This window comes from Chenopodium album, chromosome 6 (genome assembly GCF_948465745.1).
Source record: "Chenopodium album chromosome 6, dcCheAlbu1.1, whole genome shotgun sequence".
Taxonomy (NCBI): Eukaryota; Viridiplantae; Streptophyta; class Magnoliopsida; order Caryophyllales; family Amaranthaceae; genus Chenopodium; species Chenopodium album.
The window spans coordinates 4,086,187-4,106,220 of record NC_137839.1 but is presented as its reverse complement, the minus strand read 5'-3'; the positions used below and the strand labels follow the sequence as shown (position 1 = coordinate 4,106,220).

At 33.8% G+C, this 20,034-nt stretch overlaps 2 protein-coding genes and 1 long non-coding RNA gene across 5 annotated transcripts; 1 reads left to right on the top strand and 2 right to left on the bottom strand.

Annotated features, from left to right (window-relative positions):
• Window positions 1-6,692: 6,692 nt before the first annotated feature.
• On the bottom strand, window positions 6,693-9,809 carry LOC145634332 (zinc finger CCCH domain-containing protein 39-like). 2 transcript variants are annotated; one of them, XM_081685753.1, is made up of 2 exons: window positions 8,470-9,809; window positions 6,693-7,296 (listed from the first exon to the last, which is right to left on the bottom strand). In XM_081685753.1, the coding sequence occupies exons 1-2, from the start codon at window positions 9,284-9,286 to the stop codon at window positions 7,028-7,030; spliced, it is 1,086 nt and encodes a 361-aa protein (XP_081541879.1). In that variant the 5' UTR covers window positions 9,287-9,809; the 3' UTR covers window positions 6,693-7,027. The 2 variants fall into 2 exon arrangements, with proteins under 2 accessions (XP_081541879.1, XP_081541880.1); XM_081685754.1 differs by having other exon boundaries at window positions 6,698-7,278; window positions 8,470-9,805.
• A 1,082-nt stretch (window positions 9,810-10,891) lies between these two features.
• Window positions 10,892-19,366, top strand: LOC145634331 (uncharacterized). 2 transcript variants are annotated; one of them, XR_014113401.1, is made up of 5 exons: window positions 10,892-11,130; window positions 13,472-13,542; window positions 14,126-14,353; window positions 15,213-15,318; window positions 18,960-19,366. It is a non-coding gene; the product is annotated as an uncharacterized LOC145634331 (long non-coding RNA). The 2 variants fall into 2 exon arrangements; XR_014113402.1 differs by lacking the exon at window positions 10,892-11,130 and adding an exon at window positions 12,246-12,743.
• LOC145634330 (uncharacterized) lies at window positions 16,005-17,227 on the bottom strand. Its single transcript, XM_081685751.1, has 4 exons — window positions 17,109-17,227; window positions 16,475-16,860; window positions 16,306-16,376; window positions 16,005-16,225 (listed from the first exon to the last, which is right to left on the bottom strand). Exons 2-3 carry the CDS (start codon window positions 16,846-16,848, stop codon window positions 16,307-16,309), a joined length of 444 nt encoding a protein of 147 aa, XP_081541877.1. The 5' UTR covers window positions 16,849-16,860; window positions 17,109-17,227; the 3' UTR covers window positions 16,005-16,225; window position 16,306.
• Window positions 19,367-20,034: the final 668 nt, after the last annotated feature.

Sequence of the window (20,034 nt, the reverse complement as noted above, 5' to 3'; positions counted from 1 at the left end):
GTGAAAAAAATCATACCACGTAAACAGAGCTATGACTCTATGACGTGATTAATACGAAGTATAATGTTATTCAACCATGTTGAATTTTACTCGTAATTGTTTACACCTAAGTAACGACCAACACAAGGCCTCTATTTGTTGTTGTTGTTGGGTAATCTACATCATTAAATAGTAGAATTGACAATTTAGCCCAAATTAATTTGATCCTAGTATGTGCAAGACTGATGACTCTATCCAAAGAAAAAATCACTTATCCAAATATGATGGTACATACCTAATCTATGTTACTCGGACTCTTTCATTTACCTCACGTGTCCGTGTCTACACGACTCGTGTCGGACACCAACACCAACACTTGGACACTTCATTTTTAACTAAAAACACAACTTTTTTCAAGAAAATGGACGAGTCCGACGCTTGGACACCCGCGTCTAATTTGACACCTCATCTGAGTCCAAGTAACATAGTACCTACTAGTCTCGCCTAGACAATGTAATGCTATGCATCCGTGTTAGAACAACTAACTCATAATTGACTAATTATATCAGGATTTGAAAATTATATAAAGGAAAATAAGTCTATTATTACAGCCGAGGACCTCATCTTTTTTTGACGGGGAGGACCTCATCAAAGTCTTGCATGCATCAAAATTTGCAGAAATTACGACGTACATTATTTATGAATATGCAGTTTCAATTCCATGGATTTGGGGGTCTCATAAAGGTATTAGGCATACTCTTGTATGGCATACGAAGTATATGATAATATCATGTACGTACTGACGTCAAAAATTTGTTTTACGTACCCTATTTCCGTTCTAAGGTGTTTTTCTTAGAACAAAATATTGGTGTAAATAATCTAGCCTAGACATGAAACTTCATTAGTCCTTATAAATGAAAACCCTTAAAAACTATTGATTTTAATATCGCAAATTTCTACTAAATTGAAATTCTTTTACTAGTTAAGTGTGATTGTAATTGACGTTAACTTATTAAAACTTTAATTCTTTTAATTAAAATTGATTTTTACTTATCAAAACTTATCACATATATATATTTTTTTAAATACTACTATAAGGTGAAAAATCTGAGCTGAGCTGAACTAAACTGAGCTGAGCTGAGCTAAACTGAGCTGAACTGAACTGAAAATAAACGTATGAGAACAGATTAATAAATAAAGTTGCATTTCTTTAATTTGAGGGCTTTGGAACCCTATTTATTATAAGATGCATGTATGTGGTGACTTTTTGAATTTTCCTTGCAACATGACAAGTAGCTAGACAAATTAATTGATCATTTGATCGATATCATGTATGAATTAATATGAAGTGGAATTAGTCATCGATCGATAGCAGAAAATTAAAATTCGTCAACTTGAAAATCGAAATTGAGAGCAACGTAACCCTTGTCTAATGTGAGTCATATTCATATATTAAGGTTGAAGAAAAATTTAATGGGCCATACTGGTAGATGAAAATACGAACATAATCAAAAGAAATGTTCCAATCACTTTATTCCAAAAATAAATAAGTTCAGATATAAGGATTAGATAAGACATACAAAATTGCATATAGTGATCATATTCATATACATTGTATATATTTCCTCAAAAAAAAAAAAAAAAAGATAAGACATACAAAATTGCATATAGTGATCATATTCATATACATTGTATATATTTCCCTACAAAAAAATGAGAAAATTGTAAAAAAGACCTTTTAATTAAGTGGTCAACTTTTTGAAAAAGGACTTTTAAGTGAAAACTTGTGAAAAAAGATCTTTTAAGTTGTATTTTGTTTGTATAGAGTACTTGGGTGAGCTTGCATGGTGGTCAACACCGGAGCTTCGAGGTTGACTGTCACGTATTAGTCACGTGTCTTTTTTACAAATGAAAAAACTAAAAAATTTCCCCAAATTTCCCTCATTTCTCGACTTAACCCTTTCATATAGTATCCTTACTGAAGTCGGGAAAGGAGGGAAATTTGGAGAATTTTTTAATTTTTTTTTAAAATAAGTCACGTGATTAACATGTGATAGTCAACGCCGGATCTTCGGCGTTGACCACCTCGCAAGCTCACCTAAGTACCCCATACAAAAAAAAAAAATACAACTTAAAGGTCCTTTTTAACAAGTTTTCACTTAAAAGGTCCTTTTTCAAAAAGTCGACCATTTAAAAGGTCCTTTTTCACAATTTTCTCAAAAAAAATATACATTGTATATATAAGGTATATATATTATCATAATCAAACATTTATACTCCATATTATGTAAATTCAGTATTTAATATCTAGTTTTAACAATTATAACAAAAAAAGGTAAGTATTATAATTTCCATAATAAAAGATATTGTTCACATTTAAAGTATGAAGACTAGCATTGCACCAAAAAAAAAAAAGTATTAACTTTGAGTGTAAAAACCCCATAAAATAAAAAAAAAAATCAAAAGCTCCAAGTTTACTTCATCATATGGCTGGAAAGAATTCATTTGTGCCTCTCATTCTGGTGCTACTATTTGTCTTGTATTGTGGTAAGTGTTGAAATTGATATCGTAATATTTTAGATTATCATTTTCGTTTTTTTTTTTCTGTAAAGAGATATTGTAATTGAATTATTTGAATTATCTTGATTAGTAAATTAATCCCACCGTTTCTTTTTTTTTTTTTTTTTTAAAAAAAAATAGTTTTAAAATATAATCGTGTGCGAAGTTACATATGTGGTTGGCCATACTGTGTGAACAGGGCTATTCGCTCGATTGTTGGGGGTTACTCGATCATTAGGATTTTACCCGGTCAATGTTTTAGTGTGTGTGAGCTTGCCACACGGTGTGGCACATCGCACACGCAGTAAATTAGGTGAATGTGTTGACTCTTCGTAGCTTGTAATTATAGGAAAATTATACATTTCTAGTCAAGCTTCAAAATTATATGATTTTTTTTTTTTTTTTTTTTTTTGTGTGTGTGTGTGTCAAAAATATCATCTAGCCTCCTATCAAATTATCTTACACTTGCTTAGTAGTATCAAATTTGATAGAAGAAGGGTGATGTGGCATGTGGTCCACAATTTACTAACCGTCAGACAGTCTTCTACAAAAATTTGTACAAAAAAAATTATCTAATTAATTACTTAAGTTGATCAATAATTTAAAATAAATTGTAATGCCTTTTTAAAAAAATTATTAATATGGAGTAGTATAGTTTAATTTATACCAAGTATTATTCATGATTGTAGGTACAAGTGTTATGAGTTCAAGATTTAATAGAGTGATGCAAGCTGAAGATATTGGAGTAGGAGGAGTAGGACCTCGTTGCAATATTCACATAGTTAATTGTACAACCGAATTATGTAAGGCAAAATGTCCACCGTTTGCCTATAATTCCTATTGCATACTGAGCCTATGTTGTTGTGCAGCATAAATGAATTTATGTTACAATAATAATAAAATTATTTGAAGGATAAAAAAATTATTAGTATGAAATATGAATGTAGTACCCATATAGTATATCAAAATAAAAATTTGAATTAAGCATTATATTCACATTCACTACAAGAAAATAACCTTTTCGTAGCGATTATTTTAACCTTTAATATCGATTGTAATTGCAACAAAAAGCTTTCCCAACGAATGGTCATTCGATACAATATCCCCCGTTGCCTTAGCTTTTAGTAGTGGTTTTCAATATCGCTGGGGTTGGCCTCAATAATCGATACGAAAAACTACATCCAATCGTGGTGATTATTGTAGCGATTACAATCGCTATAAATGTTCAACTCATTTTCTTCAAAAAAAAAAGTGGTTTTCAATATCGCTGGGGTTGGCCTCAATAATCGATACGAAAAACTACATCCAATCGTGGTGATTATTGTAGCGATTACAATCGCTATAAATGTTCAACTCATTTTCTTCAAAAAAAAAAAGTGGTTTTCAATATCGCTGGGGTTGGCCTCAATAATCGATACGAAAAACTACATCCAATCGTGGTGATTATTGTAGCGATTACAATCGCTATAAATGTTCAACTCATTTTCTTCAAAAAAAAAAAAACATGCGTATGATCTTTACAAGATTCGAACATGCAACCTCAAACTCTTATATTAAATGTTTCACCAATAAGCTATGACATATTTTATGTATTCTTTGTCAAACAATATTTATATATCTAGTGTTGAAAAGGCTTTTCGTGTTGATTTTTAGGATTTAGTGGTGATTGTAAATTATACGATTTCTCAAAATTATATAAATGTGTAAAAATAGTGTGGATATGTATCATTGTGCTTTCCGTATCGATTTTATATGGGAAAACCATGGCGATTGTAAAAATGATACGACATCCTTAATTATTTCACAAACATACTTGCATATTATAGCGAATGAACAATCGCTACGAAATAATCGCTACGAAAAGTGATTTTTCTTGTAGTGATTAATTATATACATACATATTGCAGTATTGTTATTTTTATAGTGCAATTTGAATAATTTTATGCTAACATATCACTCCATACTTCTTATACTCGTTGCTCCAACTAACTTGAAATATGAATGTAATCTTCTTTTCCAAAAGTAAAGACTTATTCTGAAAAATTTCCTACAATATGGATATGTTCTCTTCAGCTTAATTTCAATTCAGTTCAACTCCAATCAATTCAGTTCATTTCTTAATATCCTTCTCTCATAAGCAATTCTGTTCAACTCAGTTTGATCAGTTCAATTCAGTTAATCTACAATCAGTTCAGTTTATTTCATCTCAGCTCAATTCGGTAAATTAGAACATGCCTTATTTTTCCCTCTTATTGTTTCAAATTACACATTGATAATTTGATATGGAGTACGAAACTACGAATTTATCAAGACATTGCTGATTGATGTTTTATTACGAGTACAAATTTCTGGATGGTATGGAAAAGAAACACAAAAACCACAATTAGAGGGTATTGGGCCTATATATAGATCATGTGTCCATGTACCAATTCTAATGGGCTATTTCTTCGAATGTTATCTACAATAATTTGGGCTTTATGGCAACAAAAATGTTCCTCATGAGAATTGTGCATGCCTCTTATGCTGTAACCATTACTCTCTATTTGTTAACTCAAAATACCTTATTACTTCGTATATTGTACTATAATTCATACTAATTTATCGCGCCAGGCTAAAGGCTAGACTGGCTAGTACATAGTATGTAATCGAAGTATTATTTATCATGGATAAATCAGATGAGTTGCGAAAACAAAAGCCATCATTCATTACAATTACCTCTATTATAAGTAGAGTCGGCAAAACAAGACCCGACCCGAGCTGAAACCGATCCGAGAAATATCCAATTCAGATTTAAATTTACGTGAAGACAATAATTTAGCATGAATCAACCTTTAAAAATTGACCCGACCCGACCCGACCTCATCAAACCCGATCCGATCATCAAAATTGACACCTCAAATTATAAGTCGAGTATACATACCTTTGAATTTCTGAAGTCGAAGCTATTTCGTGGCTCGTATATAAGCATCTAGCACCATATATAAATATAGTCACGATTCACAACGAAACTCCTAAGATAGTAGGGCATCCACATTAGTTAGATTTTCTTATTTTCTTATTTAATTATTTATTATTTATTATTATTTTTAAAACAAGGAGACATGTTATTGCAAATCAAATTTTACCAAAGTAATATGATGCTTTAGGGAAACGAGTCCATACAAACTAATTCATCATTACCTCTCGTGTCCTATCCAACAATTAAATAAGCCACGATATTTCTGCCAACGAGATCGCTTGATATTGAACAATTGTACAATGAGTAAATTGAACAATTGTAGTGTTGTTATTTTCACAGTATAAATTGAACAATTTTATGGAAAAAAAATGGTGAAATGCTCACATTTTATTAAGCCATTCCGTACTTTCTAAACTCGCTGCTTTAACTAAACTTTATGTGAAAATTTGAAATAAAAAGATGAAAATATGTAATCTTCTTTTCCAAGAGTAAAGACCTATTGCATAGTTATGTCTCCCCTCTTATTGTTTCAAATCACACATTAAGCGAATTGATCAAGATTTTCGTGAAAGATGTTTTATTGAAAATTTTGAAACATAAAAAGTTAATTTTTTGGAAATTAAGGGATGATTTCTGGATGGTATGGCAAACTGTGGGCTATATCATGGGCTGTGTCTTAAATGTATTCTTACAATACTTTGGGCACTCTCAAAGTCTCAACTCTTAAGTCTCAACCTATGACAACAAATTTAGAAGTGAAAAAAATTTGGGACGACCTGTCCAAGCATTAACATTAAATTTCATGTCCAAATCCGCAAAATATTAAAGCGGGTTTTTGGCTTTTTTCAACCCGAATTTGGATTTTTAACTAAAATGTTATTGGAATGCCCAAACCCATCCTTTTTAGGGCCAAATCGAACCAAATTAGCAAACCGATTCTTAGCTGATCACCTGTACCGGCTGTACCATAATTATGTTTCCCGTGAGAATTGTGCATGTTTCTTATGCAGTCCCCATTACTCTCCATTTGTTAACTCGTAATACCTTATTACTCGTATAAATTAATCTATACAAGCTGATTGCACGAGTCTTAAAGCTAGTACAGGGTAAAAGTAGTACGTACGTAAAACACACGAAGAAGAATCATATTGTCATGGAGAAGACAGATAAGTTGCAAAAATTTATTATAATTCCCTCTATTATCATCTGAATTTATGAAGTCTGAACTAAGCTATTGCTGCCCATATATTAGCAATCTAGCAACCATATATATATATATATATATATTACAACTTGCAAGTCACAATTCGCAACAAAACTCCTAAGACCAAGTAGGGCATCCACCCAAAATTATGCTAAGAAAAAACCAAAAAATAAAATAAAAAATTCCTACTACCCTCAAACAAGGCTTCAGTTTAAAACAATTGCAAACACACCCAAAAATCCTAATGATTATATCAATGATGATATTGATGAATACCTATAAACACTCCCAAGTCATAGATTCTAGCAAAACTGGCACACTCAAACTCAGCCCTCCACTTGATTAGGTAGGTTGAGGGGCAAATCATCGATCCAATCTCCATAAATGCGGTTAATCTTCTTGGTTCCTTTCCATTTGAAGATGCATTTCTTTCCTTGACCTTCATGTCCAGAGGGAGCCCCGAGATCAATCTTTGTGGGTGTTGGATCGTTAAGAGGAGCAGAAACAGGTTTTAGAGGAGCAGAGTTCATTGTCACTGGTTCAGCATCAGCTGGACGACCACCAGGTAGCAACAACTCTGGAAAATGAACAAAGCCTGATAAGGATTCAGAAAACACGTGCGCATTGGATTAATGCATAGATTTCACAAGAGTAGCATATCTATTCAGAAAACACGTGCGCATTGGATTAATGCATAGATTCCACAAGAGTAGCATATCTACCACAAGTGCATTGTAACGTACAGTTAGCATAATCAATATGGCTAGGGTTATCTAGAAACGGAAGAGAATTGTATCTCATTCTCTATTACGAAAATTATTCAAGATTATCTCATTCTCTATCACGAAAATCAGTCAAGATTATCAATACAGCAATGACATCTCATTTTCTATTAACAAAATCCGAATATAGGTCTCCATAATCAATATGATTTATATAGTAACAGTAGCTTAGAAACGTTCCACAAAGCTAAACTGAATCTTCAGAAAGCAATCATGGATCATCAAATCAAACCAAGCACTGAATTAGAAGAGTACACTCCAAACCTTATAACAAATATTCAGTCAATACAGTATTTGCCCGGATACTAAAAGGTGTTACCCCTATCTACTACTATCTAGAGAAAACAAGAGAAAGATGTTTTCCAATGTACTACAACAATACAAATTCAAATTAAGTTCTTATTCATTATCAATTTCAATAAACACAAACAAAATAATGAAGCAAATTGCGTAGTCTGAAACAGGAGACATGGTATTTTGACAAGGGTGAAACAAGAGTTGCACAACTGCAAGATGGTAGCTATCCTTATTTGACAAGTTTTAACTACTGAGATAACTCCTACTCCAACAGCATCATTTAACAGTGATAAACCAATATAATACTTTCAAAAAATTTGGTAAAATAAGTAAAGTAAATTACTTAATCAAATCGGATTTGACCATGTACTTCTCAACAAGTTTAGCAGGACAAATGGCAAGAAGAAACAAGTTATCAATTGACATTCTTTCAAGTCTATCTTAGTTCCTTAAAGGGATAACATACAAAACAATCAACCTCATATGCACAAGATAAAGCCAGCACAGATCCTCCTAATTGTTTCGAGACTGACTCATAAAACATGTAATAAAGATTGATCAATGAGCCATAATAGATGCTAGTTCCAAACAACAGATAGTAAACAACCGCAACAAAACATTAAACATGATCAAGAATTATAATAGAACAAATATTGACACAATCAATCAAAGTTTGTCAAGGTATATACCTGATTGCCCATGAGCAAAGTGGCAATTGTCCCCAAAAGGACATTGCCCTGTTGTTTCAAACTTGGTACAACGCTTTGTCTTCCAATAAACCGGCCTCGAATTCCCCCTCATGACATCCATACCACCATTGCCATTGCCATTACCATTGACATTGCCATTCGCCGCCACCATCCTATGAACATCATATTGATCAGGAGCCCTAGATTGTTGCTGCTGCACCATAGGAGGGCCAGTAGTACCAATGCTAATAGCAGAGCTCTCCCTAGAATTCTCCCTAAATCGAACCGGAGCCGGTTCCCTAAACTTAGCAGGCTCTTTGTGAAGGAAATTGCACCTATCACCATAAGGGCATTCTTCCCCATTGTAAAACTTCTTACAAAGCTTCATCTTATGAATAATTCTATCATCATCCTCCCAATTATCACTCCCACCATTCCCTCTATCCTCGGTTCGGCCGCCTACGAGTTCTTGCCAATTAGGAGGAGGCTTTCTCAAGTCATCCTCACCATGAGCAAAGTTACAATTTTCGCCGTTTCGACGTTGACCCATCCTAAACTTTGCACATAACCTGGTTTTAAAGAAGATTTTCCCAGTTGGCTGATTAACAGGAGGATTCATCTGAGTTGTTCTATGAGTCAGATTGCTAGGAAGGTTATCTGATGAGTTCTTAGACCTCTTTAATGGCGGAAGATCATGATCAAATTCTGAATTTACTTCAGGTTGTTCATTTGAACCATTAAATTGAGGCCAAAACCCCATTGAATCTAACCCATTGGAAAAAGGTACAAACGATGAAAAAGAATCAGCAAAACTCATCTTGATGAAAATTAAGATGCAAAATCAATCAAATTCAACAAACCCAGATCAAATTAAGACCAAAGATTGAATCTTTTGATGCACCCACTAATCAAATTCAATCTAATCCCTAAAAAAAAAAGGGTAAAAATCAAAGAATTTCAAAGAATTGGGGAATTACAGCGAAGATTTGATAAGAGAGAAAAAAGAATTGTACTACTATAATTGAATTCTGAATAGTATATATTAAAATAAAAAAGAGATTTTGGAGTGATTAATTTATAAATCTGAGAATTAGAACATGGAAAGTAGTGGGTATAAAATTGGACGAAATATGGGAACCCCAAATTGAAAACCCTAGCCGCCTTGGTTTAGGAATTGACAATGGGAAATTGCAGGAGGAAGAGAGAAAGAAGGAAACTTAAAAGGAAAAACCCTAAACACCTAAAACCCTAACGGCTCATTATCTTAATTTACACCATTAACCTTAATTTACTATTTTTAGATTGTTCTGTTCTTCTAATTAGTTGTAAACAACCAAACTTACCCTTTATATACAATATGGGTAATTGGATATGATGGGTATTTCTTTGGGCCCTAATAACCCAAACTACTCTTTATTCTCCATAGACCATAGTCCAATTGGCCCAATATCCAACATATTTTACAGATGTAATTTTTAATTAATTTATTTATTTTTATAATTTTTAGGTTTTTTAATTTTATATTTTCAGAGGGGGAAACCCATATAATTTGTAAGATTTAATGTTCAATTTAATATGGTAAACTCGTATAAGGTTCATTGTAATCTCGAATATAACATAGTATTACGTAGTTTATAGATAGAACATGTATCTTAAAAAGTGCATTCATAAATTTCATATCTTACAAATGAACTACCAATTTTAAGATTACTTGTGTTATGGAGTACGTGTATCATAGAATATGTTAAAGAGTCAATATGCGTCTGGACGAGGATATCACACTGTATAAAAAACGATGTTAACCTAGTTTATTTTTCACCCTGGGCTAGAAGTGGCAAATTAAACGACTGATATAATCATATAAGTGTAGATTAACTATCTACATAATACTCACGTTATATGAAGAGTCAATGTTCATCCAACGCGCATTATGTGAATACGCAATGTACATTGAGACGAAAATATCACAGTTGTTTACCTTATTTTTAATTCTTAGCCTGGTTTGGGAGGGGCAAAACAAACACTTTACATAGGTGTATGTATGTATATATCGAGCCAAAAGGACTAAGAGTCTATTCTCTACAACTTAAATTCAGTTTAGTTCAGAACCTAATTTCCCTCTCTCATAAAATATTCATTTCAGTTTAATTCAGCTCCAATCAGTTCATTTCAGTAAATCAGAACAATTATTAAGTTAATAATTTGATGTTGCTGATTATATATATATATATATATTTTCATCAAATTTAAAAATCGATTTACTTTCGATAATTAATGATTTAATTTTTACATTAATTGAAATGAAGTACACCCTTCTCATCCTAATAGTCACCATCAAGTTAAATAACCAAAAACTCCAACAACATAACAAACCACCCCCCCCCCCCCCCCCAAAAAAAAAAAAAAAAAAAAAAAAAAAAAAAAAAAACCAAACCAATTGTTACCTCTACAAACGAGACACATAAGTTTAGATTATAATTATACTTCAAATTTCACTAAAGCAATAATTAAAAACTTCTATTAAAGTAATAAACTTAGTTACTCACCCCAAATAAATACAGTAGTTCGTGAAGCACAACTCTTGTTTAAACGAGAAGCCAACAACAGCAAGTATAGTTATGTCCTTTGAGAATCAAAGAGATTTTCATCTCCTAAATTCAGGTATATTGTCTGAATTTTTTTTGATAGTTGAATTCCACTAACATTCTAGGTTCTACTTTGTGATTGAATGACATGCGATGTCCCTATTTTAGTGTGACAACAATTTTAGTGCCTTGCCATTTAGGTGTTTGATGAAATGCCTAAAAGAAACCCATTTGTTTCCCACATTCTCTTTGGTATGTACTGTGCAGGTGTAAAAGTAAAGTGGGTTTTTATAAGAATTACATAACATTATGACCCATGCCCAAATTGGACTCTTTCTTAAGCGGGTACGTGTTCGTTTCATAGTGTACATTAATATCATACATTTAAACATTTAAATGTATTACGAGTGTAAGTAAGATGTGTTCCGATTGTACTAGGGATGTCTCGCGACTTTAACATTATAAAGAAAAACAAGTGGGGTCAAATGAATTACAAATTAAAGTATTTGTATATGTCTAATTGAATTAAGTCCTAGGTTGAGGAAACTTTTTTTTTTTTGACATTTAAGTAAGTAGAAATTTACCAAAATACTTGTATTTTATGCTTTATATGATTAAGATCATGTTTTTGGGTGGGAGGTTGTGGTTGTTTTGTGTACAATGTTGAATTTGTGGGCAACACTGCTGATATGGATGACACAGTTAAGTAAAAGCAGAGATAAAGACTTGAAACACTTCAATGACAAGAACAAATTATGTTGTTGAAGAAGCAACTTGGTGAAAAATGTCACCTTCACCTTCATATGCATGTATTAAGTCCCAAATTGGTTAAATATTTTTGCAGGAGTACGTGTTTCTCTTTTGTACATTCTTAAGGACTTTGGAATAGTTGGAATGAAAAAACATGGGCCAAGTTTAAATCTTACATAAGCACTATGATCATGGCTGTAATGGGAGCTGCACTTGGTGCTGGTAATCCCTGGTGTTGGTAGGAAGATGACCGATAAGCTGGGAAGAAAACCAACAATCTTAGTTGTCGACATTTTGTTCTTGATTATTGCAGTGATCATGGCACTTGCTCCTGCCTATTGGGTTATCAATCTCATCGTGATGGGAAGAATGTATGGTAGTTAGGAGTTGGATGGCATCCATGGCTTTGCTGCCCTTTTCTTTGTACATACCAAATTACCAGGAACTTCTCCTTATAGGATTAGAGGGTGCCCTGTTAGCACTAATAATTTGTTGATCACTGGAGGCCACTTCTTGTCTTACCTAATTACCTTAGTAATCTTGGTTACACTCAAGTTTGGAAACCCAAACATCAGAAACAAGTTTATTGGAAGCCACACACATATACCTGCCCATAAAAAACATAGAGTGAAGATTAATTCTCTTAATTACATGGTATAAAATCAGGCTTTAAAATTTGAGGAAATCTCTAACTTAAAGCTAGAGTACTCGAGGACACAAAATTGCTCATATAGCAGTTCTGCATTTTGAAATTTTTGGCTTTCCCCCTGCTTTAGCATTGATTTATGTAATTGTTGTACATTTCATAATGATATATTTTTTCAGGCTTCAGCTGTTGTTTATCTGTATAACGGTGGATGGTCGAAACAATTTATTATGTAACTATTGCAGAAGCAGCCGATTGATGTTATATCGGTATTCAATTGATATATTTTCCAGGTTAATGCATCTCTGGGAAGGCTGCAATGCCTGCATTGTTGCAGCTCATTCTGATTCTATTTTTCCCAACTCACCTAGATGTCTTTATAGAAAGGTTTGGTTAAAAAGGGAAAAATGTACTAGATGATACTTGACAAGTTGACAGAAAAAGCCCTGATACAAGGAGCTTTTCTTTCTTCCTTTGATCAAAATAAGGTTGTTGAGGCTGAGGCTATCTTGGCAAGAATCCATTGGGCTGATTAAGTAGAGGACACAAAAGAAAATTGTATGTATAGTTTGAAGTTGAGTTGGCCTTGAAAACTATTTAGAAGGGGGCTGAAATCTGGGGCCTGTGATAGTTGTTGAAATAGCTCAATAGAACAACAGCACAGCTATGTATGTCGTGACAGTCCTGCAATTTTTTGACTAGAAGGATTCATGTCAAAAAGCATCACTATGGACCTTGGCTCTTTCTCTCATAACTTCTGGTCACTCTAATGTACTTGGATCATTTCCTCGCATATTTGTTAATATTTGATAGGGCTGGTAGGAGAAAGCTATTGATCAATTCTATGTTTACAACAATTTCTGCTTTAATGTCTTAGCGGGTTTATTTCATCATTTTGCTAAAACTGTTCCTAAGCTATTATAATCTTCTTATTAATCATTTTAAAGTATTTAAAATTAATAATAAAATCATTTTAGTGTCTATTCTTCTTCTCATGCTTATGTAGCCGCTTCAAATGCAGGGTCTTGGAGCTCTATGAGTTGCTTTATAATGGCCTCAGATTGCGCATTTTCTGTCAATAAAAATAATTAGGTATAAACATTTATTCTTATATGGTATGAAGAAACAGTTCAAGCATGTGCCTAATTTCTTTGTCACCAATTGGTTGAGTATCTAATCTTCATCTTTATTGGTATTCAACTTGTACCCATGATGCCCTTACACTATCAGTGAAACTGTGTAAGTGGGACCGTTTAGTGGTTTAACGCTCAGTTTGCTGTTGCATCTATCAGAATACTTGTCAGTTGTCATGATTATTATGGTTTATGGTATCAAGTTCAATGTTTGATTTTACCCTTTGATTTCCTTCACGGGTTTCCTATAACAATTTGTTATTACAATAACAGTCCCTTATGTATCTTACTGCTGACAGGGTGCCCTAATGAGTTATGGGTCTAAACGTTGATATGTGTTTCAGAAGAAAGACAATTATGTTTCTTAAAATTAGCTTGTAACCAGTAGGTTTGAGGGAAATAGTTGTTTTCTGAAATTCAGAGTTAGGGTCAAAACTTAAAAGTCGATTTTTTTTCCCCTTTTGTTTCAAAAACTGCCTGCACTTAGTTTCTATTTTTCCTGAATAACATTATCTTAGATCTCTTTTTTTTTGCTGTTACAGACTCTGTAAGGGAATGCTAGCAGTCCTATTCTTAGGAGCACATTGATTTTATGCTTCGAGTATGGCAACTGTATCACTGTCCACAGATCATGATTTCGGTGATTTACCTGTTGTGATAATGAGGAATTGAGGGAAGTACCACTGCGGTCACTAGCTGGTCTGCTAATCTTTTGGACTTTTACTGAACAAGACCTTTTTAACCTTAAACTGAGGTTCTTGGCTCTTGAGGTACCTTCCTTCTCCTTGCAGAAGCTTTAGTCGGCATTTACTAGTATTTATTTACTTGTTGGTTCTGGAAACCAAAGGGTTGCCAACTTGCCATATGAGGATGTGGAGCAAATGTTAGAAATAGGGCTCAGACTCACTTATGTCATGGGTGTAATGAAGATAAGGAAATTTTTAGGCTGGTGAGTTGGTGACTGGGATAATTACCCATGCTTTGGTGTAATTTAAGTTTGATTTCACAATGTTTCTTGGGAGTTTTATGTTGTTAATTGGGAGAATTAGCCATACTTTGGAGCAATTCAAGTTTGATCTCACTATGTTTACTGGGATTTTCTTTTAAGTAGGTTTCTTTAATTACATGCAACTGTAAATAAGCTAAGATAGGAGGATCAAAGCTTGGCATTGCTAATATCAGTTATATATCCTGAAGTTGATTCTGTTAGGACTTTTGTTTCTGAAAATCAGTATTTTATCTCTTCAACTTTAATTTTACAAGCCTCTACATTCTGCTAATTTTTTGAGCTTCAATATAAAGCTCAGTCATCATAAGCTTAGACAGGGGGGAAAATATCTGTATTTCCAATGAAAAGAGGATTCGGAAAATGAAAGAAATATGCCACTCTACATCTAGGGAGAAAATCCTGTATTCAACTTACAATTATAAATGTTATACGCCACTTACTCCTGTATTTCAATGCTAGGTCATTAGCATGGACCAATGAGAGCACGTAATGCATGCTATGGTATAGATAGCGGGATAGATGACTTTGATTCGTCTTTTTGTTCACATAATCATGAGTTCAATTTAGAAAATGATCATATTGTTTGTTGATTAAATGTTTTTGTGGTTTACAATGCTCAGAAGAAAAAAGGGCAACAGAAGTGGCCAAGTAATGGAATGCAACTTGCAAGTGTGGGCACTGAGTCATCTATTATTGTGAACTTCCGGTGAAACCAATACTCTTGTGGTAAGTTACGAATATTTTTGTCACTTCCTTTGCACATTGATCATAACCTGTAATATAGTTTGTACTTCTAAGAACCCACAAAATCATTGAAAAGTTCACTCATAAAGTTATATGGGGTAGGCAATAGTATTATACTTTTTGCGGCTTCTTGACCTGTTTATCTGAGTATCATGCATTACATGTAAAATAATGCAACAAACACACTAAACCAAACAATTAGGGCTTGGAGGTAAATCTTTACTTCTAATAAAGTTAGGATATGCGGAATTCATCAAATTTAGCATTGGGAAGTCAGAAGACCAACAGAGGATTGGACCTTTTTTTTTTTTAAACCCATGCTCTAAAGTGCAGCATCAGGTTCTTATCTGCATGCTGCTACCCTTGAAGATTTTATGCCAAAAGGGGCTCATTAATTATTGCTCCTTTGAAAGGGAAACACATTAACAGAATGAAGCACACCCCTAAAACCAAATTAGTCTTGAGGTTCTTATCTGCATGCTGCTACTCTTTAAGATTTTATGCCAAAAAGGGCTCATTAATTATTGCTCCTTTGAAAGGGAAATACATTAGCAGAATGAAGCACACCCCTAAAATCAAATTAGACTTGAGTGATTCCCAGAATGGAATATTTTTAAGTGAGAGTTGTTAGTCATTGCTTAAACAAGTAGCGGCCAAAAGAGGAGGAATTGCACTTGTAAGACATGGATTTTTCCTTGTAACCCAGAAAAATACCCTTTTTGGGATTTACTTAATCCTTTCATAGCACCTTACAATGACTAAAATTACAGTTAAAAGTAGAAGGAATTAAAAATTCCTCAATAGGTGCTATGATTCAGAAAGTTACAATAGAAACTGAATTAAATCATGGAAGCCTCTGTAAAATTATTTCTCTCTTACATTGCTCCACCTGCCCAAAGAAAAAACCTTGAGATATGTTTTCTTATATATGTTACAAATAAATTTTGCTAGAGGAGATATATGAATTACCTTAATCTCTTGGTAATCTGCACTTGTAGCATTCCATCCTGCATGCATAATTGTGTAAACCACATCCAGGTCTGCAGTCATAATAATGTCATTTTTAGTCATCCCACAACTAATGAAGCCTGAGAATAAGACGAGCAGTCTTGGTTAGTAAAGAAATAAATTAAATCACCTCATGCAAATCCAGTCTCCAGCCTTCCACCCTGGCATGAGTTGTTGCTGTTGTTGTTCTGAGCTATATCCTCCAGCTCCCATCATCATGTCACCAGTTCCATAACCAACACCAACAGTCCCGTATTCACATTTAAGGTTTCCACAGCGGAAGCAGCTTGTACGGCTAGCGTAATTGTGGGCCCCACAATTCATGGTCTGGCAGTACCAGTCTCCGGCCAAAACCTCTGTCCTACTAGACTTTGTGTTAGCAATGTAATATGGGATATCAGCCTGGCTTCCGTACTTTGGAAAGCTACACTTCTGGCATGATTCTCGCTTCTTGAAGTTTACATGTTGGCATGCACCACACAACCAATCCCCTGGAGAACTCATTCTTGCCTTTATCTGCAGTAACCAATAAGGAAAAAATGGAGTTAGAACATTGTACTTCAGCATTTTTTTTATATTTGCATTAATTGATTAAGGATCATTGTTTTGTTTTCCATTTTTGTACATCTCTTTTTTTTTTTTTTTGCAGTTGAGGCATAAAGGTTACAAAGTCCTTGAAACTTTATCGGTTTACCTCATAGGCTGAATGATGTAATGCACTAGAGCATTACTTTGATAAGATAGAAAGAGCTCGAGGAACTAACCTGATAAAACTGGAGCTTCAGAAAAAGGAAGAAACTGAAAGCAGTGGTTTATGAGTGTTGATAGCTAGAGAAGTGTTAAAGGTAGTTGGTGGGTATTTGGTCTGTTAAGTGGTGACTCCTTTTATAGTAGTTGAGGAACTTCTTTTTAGGTGGGACCTGAGTATAATGTTCACATCATGCTAGAGGAGTATTTGCCTTTACAAAGGGTTCCCCTGCTTCACTTGAGTCGTTTCCTTAAAAATGGGATTCCCTGGTATGGGAAGACAATATTAAATTAAAGGATCTATTTCAGGGTTCTGATTAATAATTTTGCTCCATTTCAGATAAAGGGAGCTTATTTTATTAACAGGCAAGTTCATGCACACATCCTTGAATATGGGAGAGACTAGAGAATAGTAATTTCAAGCATCCTTTTTTTCTTTATTCCCTCTATATTAGATTACTTGATATGTTTACAATATCCAAATCTGCAAGGTGTTATTTGGGGTGGGGGCTTTGAGATAAGTTTTCTTAGACAGCCATTTCAACTCTTTGTTTCTGATGATACAAAACCTAAGCAAAGTTTGATTCTACGAAATACTTGTTCAAGATTGATTGTTCCATATCCTACTACTTCAGGATGACTGGAAAAAAAAATGTATTGATGTGGCTTATTATTGAACTTTCCAACTTGCCTTTTCTCAAATTCGTTAGTAGGAGTATGGGAATGCCTAATATTATTGTTAATTATACAAATAAAGTTGCGTATGGAGTAAAATTTGTGATATAGTGTATATAATTATATAATTTGGCATGGAGCATGATTTTGTTGTTAATAAGTTGCAGCTGCGGCAACTTATGTCTCTTATTAATGAAATGGAAGAATCAGGCAGCTGTATGACATGGTGCACAGCATGCGGCTACTGTTTGGCAATTAAATTAGATGTATTAGTTAGATTTTTCATAATAAGTTTATTATCCATGCAAGGAACATGTTTGTTGAAATCTTAAAATATGCCTTAGAGATTTAAAGTCAAATTAGGCTTCTAATTGTTTTCTTAATTGGTGGGCATGGGAATAAGATTTTTACGTGTCCTAAAATTACATTGTTCCAGGCAATTAATTTTAGTTACCTAGTTCATGTAATGATATATAAATCGAGGGCAAACATTTGGTTATTATTCACAGAAATAAAAGTGATTCCTTGTATAAAGAGCTAGCAATTTGGGTAAGCAAATCATGTTCATATAGAAACTAAATTATATGTAAGATGGTGACATTTTATGAAAATGTACCAGACCAGGTTGAGTCATGAGTTTCGTGTCTAGTTTATTTCAGTGACTTCGCATAGGATTTAAGCCTTGTTGCCATTTTGGGTGACATATTGCCATTTTCATGCATCATAAGTAGCTTAAATGCTTTGCACCAATTGAATTGCTTATTTTTGGCAATTAAATTTTAAACTTACTTAGATGAAATATATTCTTTGGTGTTAGAGGAGAGTTTTAGATTGTCATGATTATTTTTTTTCTTTTTTAGATGGTTGGCAGAGAACAAGAGGTGGGAATAATTCTTCCTCTTGTTGCTCCAATGGGCAAAGACTCAGAAGGGTACGTAGTTGTCTATATGAAGTAGTTTACAACTAAGGCCACTCGATCTCATTGACTATCCTGCCTAATTATTACCTTTGGTTTGGAAAAAAAAAGGGAAGAAGTGATTAGCGATTCTACAATTTGCAGTGTTGACACCTCATATTGTCTTACTTGTTTCCTTCCTGTAAAAGCATCCAGGTGCAGTATTGTTAGTTGTGGAGGCTTATCTAGCAAGGGCATCATTCATGGATTAATAGGGGGGTTTTTTTCCTGTTTGCAGAACGCGTAGAGAATAGAAAAGAAAAGGCAACAGCGATTTTTGCTGAGTGATTGCTGTCAGGATGGGGATTCTTTTCAGAATTATTGAGGAGCCATATTTGCAATGACCACAGGTGGAGAATAAAAAAGTGTTAGAGAGGGCTCATCTGTCTTTAAGGTTTTTCCTTTTAAATCTTCCTTCATGTGAGAATATTCAGTGTGCTTGGTAAAAACTTCATGATGAGGATTCTCTCTTATCAAAATTGCGAGTCAACAAAGTAACAGGCTAAGTGGAAAATCGACATTGTTTGCCATGTGCCATGTCAACTTGTAGTCCGTCGTCTCCCATGAGGGGGTGATATGGCCTCCATGCTGCCGTTATAGTTTTTATGCCCCTGCAGTATATTCTCTGTTGCCTTTGAGATATTATTAGATTACTTCATTACTTGTGCTTTAACACCTTAACCTGTCATTTGATATAGATTTTCTTTAGGTCCAGTACTGCTTCATTAGGTTGATATAAGATTTTCAATTCTCTGCAAATAGCTCTTTCTTTAAGAAGAAAAAAAAATCGATAATCAGCTGAAATCATCATAGATTGAGTTCATGCAGTATACTACATCTAGGTTTCTGCTAAGTTATTCTGAAGGGAAACCAGTACCTTTTATCTCTTTCATTTTCCCTTTTTGGGTGGGGGGAGGTTGATGTTTCTTAGAATATCTGTATATGGTACTTATTCTTCAGAGTCGTCTAGGAACTAATTGAAAGCCATTTAATGCTTCAAGGAAAAAAAAAGCATCCAAGTTTTTCCAGCTTCAGTTTTTGACCCTTAATCAAAAAAACCACTCAAGGGACAAATTAATTTATATGTTGTCGCTGTTGGATTTTTATCAATCATACTCATAGATAATATCAAAAAAGTTATAAGCCTTTGTTCTGTTATTACTTTTAAGTTTTACAGGTGTAGCCCTCGTATTAGGTGGGAAAGCCATGTCAGATTTACACTCTCAGGAATGTAAGACAGCATCCACAATTGATATGAGTTCTCTTGAATTAATGCACTTAGGGAATCCAAACTTAAGAAAACTGAGGATTTT

Coding starts and splice junctions, on each gene's coding strand:
- LOC145634330 (XM_081685751.1), bottom strand. CDS start 16,848: ATGAGTTCTCCAGGGGATTGGTTGTGTGGTGCATGCCAACATGTAAAC. Junction 16,377..16,474: donor GGAGACTGGATTTGCATGAG/GTGATTTAATTT, acceptor TTATGACTGCAG/ACCTGGATGTGGTTTACACA.
- LOC145634332 (XM_081685753.1), bottom strand. CDS start 9,286: ATGAGTTTTGCTGATTCTTTTTCATCGTTTGTACCTTTTTCCAATGGG. Junction 7,297..8,469: donor CTTTGCTCATGGGCAATCAG/GTATATACCTTG, acceptor AATCCTTATCAG/GCTTTGTTCATTTTCCAGAG.